Source organism: Cordyceps fumosorosea, assembly GCF_001636725.1.
Source record: "Cordyceps fumosorosea ARSEF 2679 chromosome Unknown scaffold_10, whole genome shotgun sequence".
Lineage (NCBI taxonomy): Eukaryota > Fungi > Ascomycota > Sordariomycetes > Hypocreales > Cordycipitaceae > Cordyceps > Cordyceps fumosorosea.
In genome coordinates, this window is record NW_017387310.1 from 653,062 (window position 1) to 665,278 (window position 12,217).

General features: G+C 56.5%; 3 protein-coding genes across 3 annotated transcripts; 1 reads left to right on the forward strand and 2 right to left on the reverse strand.

Moving 5' to 3' along the window:
- Positions 1-554: 554 nt before the first annotated feature.
- ISF_04704 (Glyoxalase/bleomycin resistance protein/dioxygenase) lies at positions 555-1,241 on the reverse strand (the record flags this gene model as incomplete). The annotated part of the gene is made up of 1 exon (XM_018848309.1): positions 555-1,241. The coding sequence occupies one exon, from the start codon at positions 1,239-1,241 to the stop codon at positions 555-557; it is 687 nt and encodes a 228-aa protein (XP_018704644.1).
- A 762-nt stretch (positions 1,242-2,003) lies between these two features.
- Positions 2,004-5,193, reverse strand: ISF_04705 (WD repeat protein; the record flags this gene model as incomplete). The annotated part of the gene is made up of 4 exons (XM_018848310.1): positions 2,004-3,542; positions 3,592-4,882; positions 4,947-5,028; positions 5,154-5,193. 4 exons carry the CDS (start codon positions 5,191-5,193, stop codon positions 2,004-2,006), a joined length of 2,952 nt encoding a protein of 983 aa, XP_018704645.1.
- Positions 5,194-8,614: 3,421 nt separating this feature from the next.
- On the forward strand, positions 8,615-10,570 carry ISF_04706 (far upstream element-binding protein 2; the record flags this gene model as incomplete). Its single annotated transcript, XM_018848311.1, has 4 exons — positions 8,615-8,660; positions 8,736-10,132; positions 10,204-10,393; positions 10,467-10,570. The coding sequence occupies 4 exons, from the start codon at positions 8,615-8,617 to the stop codon at positions 10,568-10,570; spliced, it is 1,737 nt and encodes a 578-aa protein (XP_018704646.1).
- Positions 10,571-12,217: the final 1,647 nt, after the last annotated feature.

Consider the following 12,217-nt stretch of genomic DNA (forward strand, 5'->3'; position numbering starts at 1 on the left):
CACCCCGCGCCTCTTCCCCAACCGCCAGAAACCCAAAACTCTGCCGGCCACTGACGAGACGCTGCATGCGCTAGTAAACCTTCTGACATGTGGCCTCGACGCTCATCTTGACAGGACAGCCACAAAAGCCAACTTACGATGACCATTCCGCAGCTGCCTAAGGTTCAGCCGACAAGGCTTCGCACAACTTCAACCGGGTATCGTACTATGTAACGTGCTATGTAACTGGACTCATGACCTGAATCCTGAATGTTACACCGCGTCTCGGCCGAGCCTTCCAGAGCGCGCCCCATCAGTATCGGTAAGCTTTGAGTGTTGCATGCAGGCTTGCAACGAAGGCTTTAGACAAGCAAAGAAAAAGTTGTAAACGTAACGTGCTATTCTAATTTCGCATGCTGACACACAAGGCTACACCACGGATTCTGCTGGTCATCTACACCGATGGGCACATAAGCCGCAGATAGCATCCAAATCTCAGTCTTTGTAGTGTTCACCACCGCAACCGACATGGTACCTCCATCCGCATAACGTGCCTTCATAACCACTCCCCACGTTTAATCTTGCGGCTGAATCTCCAAGATGTTGCCGTCCGGGTCCTGCACGTAGATGAACCGCCTGTTGATCTCGTTGAGCACCGCCTCGATCCCTCGCCGCTCCGCCTCCGGCAGCTGCGCGTACACCTCCGGCGCGAACCCCTGCGAAACCGCCAGCGGCCCCGTCGTCGGCGTGTCCTCCCCGACCCTCTTCAACATCCTCGCGCCGCCTCCTAGAACCCCCTCCAGCCGCCGCTGCGCCGCCTCCACGTCCGGCACCACCACCCCGAGGTGCCCGACCCCGTTGGCGCGCTCGCTCGGCGACACCACGTCCCGCCGCGGCACGTCCAGCCACAGCATCTCCAGCAGCCCCTGCGCGTTGTTCTTGTCGCGCAGCAGCTCCGCGGTGCTCTGGTAGCCGGTGCCGTTGCGCCCGCCCTGCGCGTGGCCGAGGTACGCGATGGACAGGCGCGGGCTGGCGCGCACGGTGAAGACGTGCCGCATGCCGAGCGCGGCGGTGTAGAAGGCGATGCTGGCGCTTAGGTTGCGCACGTTGAGGGAGACGTGGTTGAGGAAGTAGCCGGTCGTCGCGGGATCGGAGGGGGCGTCGCTGCCCAGGTCGATGGGCGGGAGGCCGGAGGCTTGCCGGACGTGCGTGGCGCAGCCGAGGACGAGGGACAGGTTGGCGAGGACGATGCTGAGCTTCATGCTGTAGGAGTGTTTGAGACTGCTTGAAGGATTGTGATTGTGATCTGGCGGAGTCATCTCACGAATGATCCGGGTAACCGCTTGATTTTATACCCATGCCGTGATGGCGAATTTACATCCTTGCCATGAGCAATGTCACGGTCAGGATCAGTCACAGCCCAACCTCGTCACTCGCGCTGCCTTGCTCGCGCGAGAAGCTGTCACCGCGCCATCGGCCTGTCCCCTGAACAAGACGCTGTCTACGCCGATCGCGTCTTGGAAGAGCCGGCGCTTGCCAGACTCGGCGAGACATGTTGGCGAGTCCAACGTCGACAGTGGTGCGGCGCTGCAGCCTCGTTTGGCGGCCGAGCTATCCATTGGCCAAAGTCCGACCGCCAAGGAGCCTAGTTGGGGACTCGTCACCGCTCTTCGCGCATTCCTCGCCCAAGCGCGAGGCGAGATGGGAAGTGGCGAGAGCGCTCTTCATGCTAATAATGAGAGAAGCGAGCTGACAGCGGTTTCCAACAAAAGTGTCGCTTCATGCTTACATCATGGAGACGGGCCGCGTACAGTAGAGAATGCAAATGCAACTAAAACCCCATTCATATTATTAAACAAGCGCGCTAAATAGCAGCATGTGACAAGACAGATAGACAAACAATTCAACAGCAACGTTGAGCGGCTGTTAGTAGAGTTGGTACAAAGAGCCTGCTGGGTATCCATGACTCGGAGCAATTGCGCGAAAATCCAAGAAAAGAAAAAGCCACCCCCGATGAAACGTGTTTACGCCGCAGCGGCTGGCACGGGGCTCGGCAACGCCTCCTGTGGCTGCTGCTGCTCCGACTGTTGCTCCGGCTGCTGCTCCGGCTCCGGCACAGGTAGCGGCCGCAGGGTCTTCCGCCCATTCGTCTTGTAGTAGAGCACAATGTCGTTGCCGCCCTTCCAGATGTGCGTGCGCAGCGTGGCCAGTGTCAGCGTGGGTTCCAGAAGCTGCTCGTTGCAATACAGCTCCAGGTACGCCTCGGGCTCCATCTGCGCGTCCGCGTCGTCGTCGTCGGGGCCAGGTGGCGGCTCGATGCGCTCTGCCACGTAACCCAGGATCTTCTTCACGCGCAGCATCCGGTTGGCATTGAGGCGGCTGCTGCCATCGGTCGCGACGGGCGGGAGGCCGTCAAGAGGGTGCAAGACAAAGGAGATCTTGACGGGCTCCTTGAAGGGTACCTGGTTCTGCAGGAGGAGATCGCCCAACCACATGGGAGCCTTTTGCTCAATGATGTCGGCGTCGCGACCGACGCTCTCGACGGTGCCTTGGTACACGTTGGAGCTTCCTCCTGACGTCTCCTCCTGGATGATGACCTTGGTGCCGGGTGGAAGCTTTAGCACTGGCGTATCGGCTGGGAGACTAGGCGTGACGCGCGTCTCAACTAGCTTGTCTGGCGACTCGGTGAGCTGTCTATCATAATCGTGGCGGATCTTCTGAATTATGCCATAGAAGCTATCATCCACTTCCTTTTCGTGGCTCGAAGATGATTCTGATTCCACGGCCTTTTCATCCACAACGACAGGCTTCTCCTGAATTGCTTGCGAGGCCGAGCGCCCCAACTTCTTGGAGCTAAAGGACATGCGGAACTTCTTGCCGAACGGTGTGCTGGGAGACTTAGGACCATCTGCTGGCTTCTCCTTTTCCTTTTCCTTGGGCTTCTCTGTATTGTCGGTTGAAGTCTTGCCCTCGGCAGTGTCCGGGGCTGGGGTCTTGACAGCTGCCGTGTTGTCAACAGGGGCAATACCGGCGGTGAAGTAATCGCCTTTGTCGGCAGATGGGCGGCCAGCCTGCGAAGCGCAGCTTGACTCAACGGCTACAGCAGGGGTGCCAGCTATGCCGATACCGGGCGTCACGGCAGGCTGTAGGCCGTCGGCGCGAGGAGTGGCCGCGTTGTCTGTTACTGCAAGATTAGCTAGCCCAGGGATAAGCGTCGGCGCACTCGAGGCGGCTGCAGCTATCTTCTTTTCCACCTCTTCATTAATCTTGTGGCGGTAGGCCTCATCTCGCTTGATTTCTTCATCAATGAGGTTGGCAAACAGATAACGCAGAATCCAGCGTCCAAGGCTGATTCGCTGATCTTCCCGGAATTCAATCTTCTCCCCCAGATCTAGCTCGTCGGCATAAACTTCTGCATCAAAGCAATTGTAGGGCTCCAAAATTACAGTAAGATTGCCCGAGCTCAGATCGACGGAGCACCACGGAGCGACGGCCGCTCTTGTGTTGAGGAGATCGGCAACATCCTCTAAATGCTGCTTTCCAAAGCTTTGGATGGGTTTGCACTAACACAATCAGTCAATTGGTCAGGAAAATACACCGTACAAAAAATACCTGTATGAGATCCCACAATAGCACGTCGCCAGCAGTGTCCAAAGTGAGCACCCGTTTTCTGTCGTTCAGAAGCTTGTGTTTCAAAAGACCAAATCGACCTTCAAGGGTCTCCTCCGGTACAGAGAAGATGGGCTTAATCTCAGACTCTGGCTCTGGCGGTGGGACAACGGAGGCTCTGCGGGAAGGGCCGTCATTGACAGTCTCTCCATCGGCGTGTGACCTTGGCAGAAACATGCCCATGGTGGATAATTTGAGAATAGAGTGCGGGTCAATTTCTTGTTTCGCGCCGTTGGTGTTGGGATGCGACGTTTGACGTGACTTGGCTGAAATGGCTGAAACGGATCGTCTGTGACGGTGGTCCTGTGGCAAATGTAGCTCTTGGTCTAGATCAAAATCGCGCCAGCGGTTAATGGACGACCTGTTTGTGGCTGTCCAGAAATAGCCATGGGAGGCCACAACCTTGGACACACCGATGTGCTCGTGAGCGAGAGCCAAGCTCAGCCCATTGTCGACCTCGTCAAAGCTGCCGCGGATGTCGGTCTTGGCCACCATGCCGTTTCGGTCCGAGCTGTAAAAGATGCCCAGCCGAGGGTCGTTTGAGAAGAGGGACCAGATACTCTCGTCATGCATGGTAAAGGTGTACATGCAACGGCCACCACGCACGCTCCAGAGCTTGATGGTCTTGTCTGCACTGGAGCTGAGGATGGTGTCGTCGGCATCGTCGATGAGGAGGGATCGAATGTTGCCGACATGTCCCATGAGCTTGGAAACCTCGGCACCGGAACGTGGGTCGTGAAGACGAATCGTCTTTTCTGGACCGCCACTGGCGACGATGCTGCGGCCGAGAGCGAGGGAATAGACAGAGCCTTTTTCGGGAATTTCTTCACCTTTGACGTCGATTTCCAGAGATTTACCCTTGCCGTTAAGATCCCACCAGCAAATCTTGCGGTCCAAACCCGCGGCAACAATCGTGTTGGAGGTGACGTCGGTGGTAGATGCAACGACACACTTGACGTAGTCGGCATGCTCGCCAATGATGTGCGCGACGCTGCTTTCTTCTGAGTGCGGGCGCCAGACCTTGACGGAAAGGTCAGAGGAGCCAGAGACGACGGCTGCGTTATTCTGTGCGAGGGCGATGGCGTTGATCCAGTGCATATGTGCCTGAGTCTGGGCGCGAAACTTGGAGGCATTGGTGGTGGTGGTGGAGGAGGAGGAGGAGGAGGAGGAGGAGGGTTTGGTCGACAGATCGAGGTCCCAGGCACAGACGATGCCGTCGCGGCCTCCGGAGTAGCTGTAATCGAGGTCAGAAAGGGTTCGTGGTGGGTCGATAGGGTATCCGAGATTCGTGTGCGTACAGGATGCCGTTGCTGGCGTCTACAGCCAGGCCGTTGACGCCGAGTCGGTGTCCGCCGGCCGAGGACTTGCCATTTTCCAGAACTGCGTGCGGGGAGGTTGGTTAGCAAAATACGAGGACGACGCGGCACAACACGCCTCCGTGACCGGGACGAACTCGGACTGTTGAGTGCGGAGGGCACGAGACGCGGGGCCGGGTCCGGGCTTACCATAGCTAATTCTCTGACGGGCCTTCTTGGCCATGGCCATGATGACGTGGTTGCGATGTGTTGTGAGCGGTTCGCTTCGCGGGGGGCGGGCACGAGGAGAGACAACGAGCAACCGGGATGTCAAATCATGGAGAGTCGAGGAGCTGGGATGCTGTGGGCAAGAGGCAGGCGACTGAAAGGAAGCGCAGAGCGTGGAGAGAAGCGCCCGCGTGGCATGGCTTGGCTGGAGAAGTTGGCTGGATGGCCTGGAGGAGTGAATGAAAGGGCTGGACTAACTAATGTTTGTGTTGAGGCGTGAGCGGAGTTGCAGGCCAAGCCACGATGGGCCTGAATTGGGGGGGGTATGGGAGGGTTTTTGGAGGACGGACTAGAGACTTGGAGGCTGGGGAACAGTAGCGGAGGCGCGGGGTTTGTTTTAGGGGCATTTAAAGCCTTAGCTATAGCACTTTAGGGCACTTTAGGTATCCGATTTCAGCCGACACCCGCTGTAGCTCCCTACAGTACAGCGCTAATTCCTTCCAAGACGGCCCTGACAGCCGCTAATTCACCCCCCCAACGTGGCTCATCCTCACCAGGCTGCCGGCTGGCTGACGCCTGCAGGAGTTAGTGACGTCGCAAAACGGATAACGTCCAACCATTTCCGACTGATTCTACGTCGCATAATTGATGGGTACCTATTCAGGTAGAATCGGGTTTGGTTTCGCTAATGATTTCCCTCGCATCCAGCTTAGCTATCCAAGTTTCGGTCCCCCCATCATAATTTATTATGCGCCAGCCACCCAGCCTGGTCCCCCCGCTGGCACGACTCGCTTGCCCTGGCTGGACGGACACCACTGCTCATGAACTACTGGGGTAGAGGCGTCAACACTTGGCCCTCACAACATCGACGCATACTGTCCTGACAAATCATCGCTTTTATTAATCGCCATGTATGAGAAACAAACACAAGCATACCCAACAAAACAAGCCCTGGCTGCCTCATTGCCGGTTGCCGTCCCTCAGCTCCAGCACCCCCGCCGTGGCTGTCGTGATAGACCACTAGCCACCAAGTGGCGTTGTTGACCTTGCTTGCAGTATCCGGTACCTGAACTTACTTTGCCAGATACCTTGTCGGTAAATGCCGTTTGGGAACTTGCGCCGTTCTATTTCTAGGCAGTCCAGTTCTCGCGTTTGCGGTGCGTACTTGCAGAAGAGCTTGCAGCGTCCAATCACCACCGCTGTTGCTCATCCATCGCTTTGTCGTCGTTCCTCTCGCTAAAAGCGCCATGTTTCGAAAGAGTAAAAACTATAGGAAAGAAGACTGTCGTAAAAATCCGCTTCTTTGGGGGTATATTATTCGTAGAGGTATGGTTTCCCAGCTGTTGAATCCGAGAGTCAACTTCCTTCCTCACCCCATGACAGTCTCACTCACCAGGCTGGTCGCATTACATGATAACGCAGCAGCAGCAGCAACACCCGTCAGCGCAGCATCCTTCCTCACACCATCGCGCTGATTTCCACTTCTTCTTGTCTTCGCACTGGGGGCAAATCTCCATGCTCTGCAGTCTGTCTTCGTCGCGTTTCTTACAGTTCTTGACGCTACACTTGGTGCTTCCCCGTGAGATTTCGTGCTTGCACTTGTACTCGAGAACTATGTGAGTACACATGACAGCGGTTGTCACGTATGGCACAGCGTCGTGTAAGAGGGAGCAGTAGATACGAAAGAACAGAAAGCCCGGAACGGATTCGAAAAGGACGGGGTGGAGGAGTAGGTTGGCAGAGGATGGTGTCGTAGGTAAGGGCTATTGAGGCGGCGATGAGAGCGGTTTCGGGTTCAAAGGATAATCGTATCTAGGACTGGAGGAAGAAGTGATGAAGCAGGAAAACCGCAAGAGGTGGCGAAATACAAGATGCCCCTTACAATGTTCAACAGCGCGACTGTCAATCGCGACCCTGCTGTCGCACTACGGCCATTCTTGCTCTCACGGGCCGGGCAGGAGCCACTTATTGGCTGTTGTCGAGGGAAGGCAGCCATACCAGGCTGGCTTGCATTTGTCAATCGCACGTCTCAACTCTTACTTGATGTGTACACTACAGTGACATATCGTGCTTACCATCATCCCCTGGTACCGAGACTGCCGCCCCCGGATTTTGGCAAGCGGCCAACATGGCACGGCTGCTTTCATGCTTTCCAAGTGAGGGCCGGAGAGAAAAGTTAAACGTGATATTGAAAGCGACAGAGGCCACCGATGACTGGCTATTCTCTGCCTCAAGTCGCTTCTCGTGCTGAACCCGCATGTCGCAGTGATTGGCTCAGAGGCCACGAGAGACGCTTGTACTGCTCAAAACGGCAAGACTCGCTGTACGCTGTGTACTATGTAGCTGCTGCATTAAAAAGGCAGATCTGAGGATTTATAGGTGCATGGCGAGGAGCTGTACTTGATTCTCATGTGAAAAGGCATATGCGAATTCGAGATTCGACTTTTCAGCTGCTGGGTGTCTATGTTGTACCTTTTTGCAAGTGTTTGCTCTCAGTCACGTACAACTTGAGTGGTGGTTGACTGGGACTCAATTAGACATTGATTTCCCTCCACTGGACTGCACAAGCGAATTTAAGAAGAAGAAAAAAACTAGGCTTCCGAAAATAAAGAATAAAGAATCACTCTCTGAAACAACAAGAATCAGATGATAGGCAGGTACTATGTAGACGCTTCCCGCAACCAATGATGCATATACCCGTTACCTACAGTAGCTACCCCACAAAAAGATACATCCAACCCAGAATCAGGCTATCAGCCAACCGAACCCGGCCGGCACATTATTTTTCCGACAGGCGGTCACATTGCCATTATCTGCAGGCGCAGGAAAAAAAATCTCCATCTCACCCACCCCACAGCAAACAGCCCACTCCCCCAGTCACTGCCCTCACCTTTTGCTTTTCGCAACTTTCATCATCACACGACGACGACCGATAATCCCCCCTCCCCCCCCGGCATCGCGAGACGCCTCTCCTCCGAATCGCCGACCTCATCCCTGACGGTTTTAAGCTTGCCTTTATCACAGTCACACTCGCATCCCACCCCGCAGCCATTAAACACAGTGCCTTCCTAATAGGTACCACCTGCTTTTGGACCTGGGCTGCTTTTGGTTGCAAGTCGCTGTTTGGCAAACCGACCCCTTCCCCTGTTGTTCGGGACATATATGACTAGAACTTATCGCGTGCTCCAAAGATTTTCGTCTCAATTCGTTTGTTTCGCCAATCTCGCTGTATACTCTATGGTGACCAGTGCTCGCGGACAGTTCCTCTGAACATCTTACTGCTGTGTGATCTTTTGTTTGCATGACATCCTCCTCAGTCGTACGACTATAGTTTTGCCGCTCAATTTTTATTCTTCGTCTTCCTGTCGCCCACAATATCCTCAATCGTACCCGTCTTTTCCGTCTTCGCACCCCTTGATTCGCCTCGTCCTTGCATCGCAATAATGGCCGAACCACAGCCAGACATTCAGAGTATCCTCGCGGCCCTTGGTGAGACCTACCGATGCCATCAAAGTACCTTGTGCTCATGCTGACCCGTGATTCTTTCTTTCTCTTTTCCTTCAGCCTCTCAACGACCTGCCGGTGCTACGCCTACACAGACACCTCCGGGCGCGCCTAGCCAATCGTACGCGCCCCCCCCAGGCGCCGCTCAACCCGCTGCTGCCGCCGGCTACGGCCCCCCCTCGCAGCAGGGCCTGCCTGCGCCCTCGGGCTCAGGCAGCGTCGACCTGAGCGCCATCCGTCCTGTTAACTCGGGCACCATGAGCTTCGACGACGTGCTATCCAAGGCCCGCGCCTTTGCCGCAGCCAAGGGCGTCGCCTCCTACGACCAGCCCCTCGTCTACGGCGCCGAGTCCAGAACCTCGGACCGATCATACAGACGCTCGCGATCGCGGTCGCCCCAGCGCAACCACCACAGCGATCGCCGTACTGGCCACCAAGGTCGCGAGTACGGCGGCCGCGACCGCTCCTGGTCCCCTCCTTCGCGCGGCAGACACTCCCCCCGAGGTGGCGGCAAGGGCCGCGACCGATCGCCCCTCCGCTCCGGAGGTGCTGGCGCCGACGAAAACTCTGAGACGATTCAGATCGAGTCGAGCCTGGTCGGCCTCATCATTGGCCGCAACGGCGAGAACCTGCGCAGGATCGAAGGCGAGTCCGGCTGTCGCGTGCAGTTCCTCTCGCCCACCGACGGCGGCCCCTTCCGCCAGTGCCGCATCACCGGCCCCGCGCCGCGTCGTGCCGAGGTCAAGGACGCCATCAACCGCATCATCGAGGACAGTGGCATGGGCGCGCTGAACCGCGCCGAGGAGAAGCCCAACGCAGGCGCCGGTGCTGGCGCACCCGGAGCCGGCGGCGCCCTGCGCGACGGCGAGGACCACATGCAGATCATGGTCCCCGACCGCACCGTCGGTCTCATCATCGGTCGCGGCGGTGAGACCATCCGCGACCTGCAGGAGCGCTCCGGGTGCCACATCAACATCGTGCACGAGTCCAAAAGCGTTAACGGTCTCCGCCCCGTCAACCTGATTGGCACCCCGTCGGCCACCGCACGAGCCAAGGATTTCATCCTCGAAATCGTCGACAGCGACAGCCGCACCGATGCACCACCTCCAAGCGCTCCTGGCGGCGGCGGCGGCGGCGGCGGCCCTCCTGGCGGCAGCAAACCTCCCCCCATGTCGCGCGGCGGCGGCGGCCAGTCCCGCGACTACAACCAGCACAGCAACCCGTATGACGGGCCGGGCAAGGTCACCGAGGCCATCTACGTGCCCTCCGACGCGGTCGGCATGATCATCGGCAAGGGCGGCGAGACGATCCGCGAGATCCAGGCCCAGGCCGAGTGCAAGATCAACGTCGCGCCGTCATCGGGCCCCGGGGAGGTGCAGCGCGAGATCTCGCTCATCGGCGCCCCCGACAGCATCGAGCGCGCCAAGCAACTAATTGACGAAAAGGTCGAGGCAATGGTATGTGACTGACTCGTCTCTTTTGTCTCCCGAAGTGTCATGTGGCCATTGCTAACAAACCGATTCTGTAGAAGCAAAAGAATGCCGGAGGCGGCGGCCGAGGCGGTCGTGATCGCCACGACGGCGGAGGTCGCGGCGGCCACCACGAGCGCGGACACGGCGGGGACCGCGGCGGAAACAACAGCTACGGACAGGCATCGTCTACAAACGCACCACCGCCGCAAGGCGCTTCAGAGGACGCCTCGGATCCATACGCACAGTGTAAGTCAAGAAACCCTGCGTGCTCTTCCACGGCAAGGCTTCTGGCATGGCAATACTAACCCGAGAATCGCAGATGGCGGCTATCAAAACTATGTGGCCCTCTGGTACCAGTCCTTGATGTACCAGCAACAACAGCAAGGCGGAGGAGCAGCGGAAGACGGCGCAGCGCCGAAATGAGCGTTGCCCGTGCCAACACTTTTCTTTTTTTTTTTTTTTTGCCGTTGCTGACCTTTGCCTCCGTACATGATTTGAATCCCGTTCGCCCAGCTTGCATCTAGAGGGACAACTTTCCTTGCCGAACCAGTTGTGTCCCGCCCGGGAGCTGGAACCAAAAGCCTCTGCTCTGACCTTGATTGATACCACTCCAATACGTTTGCTGCTTGCATTCTAGGACCCGCCGGACGTACTATTTTCTTTATATACCTCCTGGGATGTTGTACATCAAAACCCTCGTTTCGGCGCATCTCCATTCAATCCCGTTTCTCCGACGGGCTTGCCATGCAGAGAGTGCTGCGCTTGGCCGCCTTCCTCTTTTACCAGCCGGAGCTGGAGCCGGCGCGCTCGCTTCGTCCATCGTCGATATTGCATTTACCGTACGTCCTTGACGTTTTGTTTGATGTCGATTTTTCCTCCAGCTGTTTGGGGTGCGCCATCGACGATGTTCCCCGTCATGGCATGATCGCTGCATCTACTCTCCCTGCCTCGCTGCATCCGGGGTAATCCTTGTTTTGGAGCCTGACTTATTGTCACCTCCGTGTGGCGTTTGACTTTTCTTTCTTTTTGCATCCCGGGGAAAGTGACGTACACTAGCACAGATGATTGTGCAGTTTTTGACTGGTGCTGTGACCTCGCAAAGGTTGTCGAGTTACGCGCGTATATGACCTCTACCTGGGAAATCGCTCGCGACACGGAGAGTGCGTGGCTAACAAGATTTCTTGTCTACCTCCGTTTCTTATAGTCCCCGTATGCCTCTTCCCGACTTCTTATATGTGTTTGAGTTGTTGCTGGATGAAAAGGAGGGGGAAAAGGGGCGAGGAAGAATTCGCTTAGGGGGTGAAGACTTGAAATGCATGAATGCATCAGAAGGTCAAGAAGAATAAGAAGAAAAGCAAATAATACAACCAAACGTCTGTAATACCCAACCCCGCATTGAAATTGTTGATTGATATGCGCAAATCGCCACAACCCCTGCTTCCCCAATTGCCGTGACTCGCGCCTGATGCGACTGAGGTTGGCATCCTCCGCTGGACCCTTGCTGGCCACACACCACGACACGTCCTGGTAGAATAACTATTCGTATTTTCTAAGCCTTCCTTGTCGGCGGCTCTGGTATCCCGGCGTTCCGCTGCATGGGTTAGTAGAAGGACACGCCACGAAGGAGCCTTGCAGACTGCCGGCATGAAAGAAGTGCATGCATGCATGCGCATTCATCCCACCCCGCCACAGGCCACCTCCTCTAGTGCATACTGTATGTACTTCGTAATAATAATAACAACTCAAACACATATTTCCTCATCGAACAAGGAAGGAAAAAAAGCCGTTGAGGCTTGCAGCGACGGTGGTGGCCGGAGTGGGTTGCTGTCAGCGGGGGCGAAGCAGGCGGTTGCTGCTCAATAAAACCGTTTTCTCCAATTCCATGTAGCAAAAGCAGGGCAAAAGACTACACGCCACGAGACAATCCGGCGTGAATTTCAAGCTGTTATGCTTTGTAGGGCTTCCATTGGCCCATTCATCGTCTTCCGCGGGCGTTGTCGGCCAAAAAGCATGGGACAAGTTCTCCCCTTGCCAAAGACAGATAACCAGGAGCAAGGATAGTATCCCGTG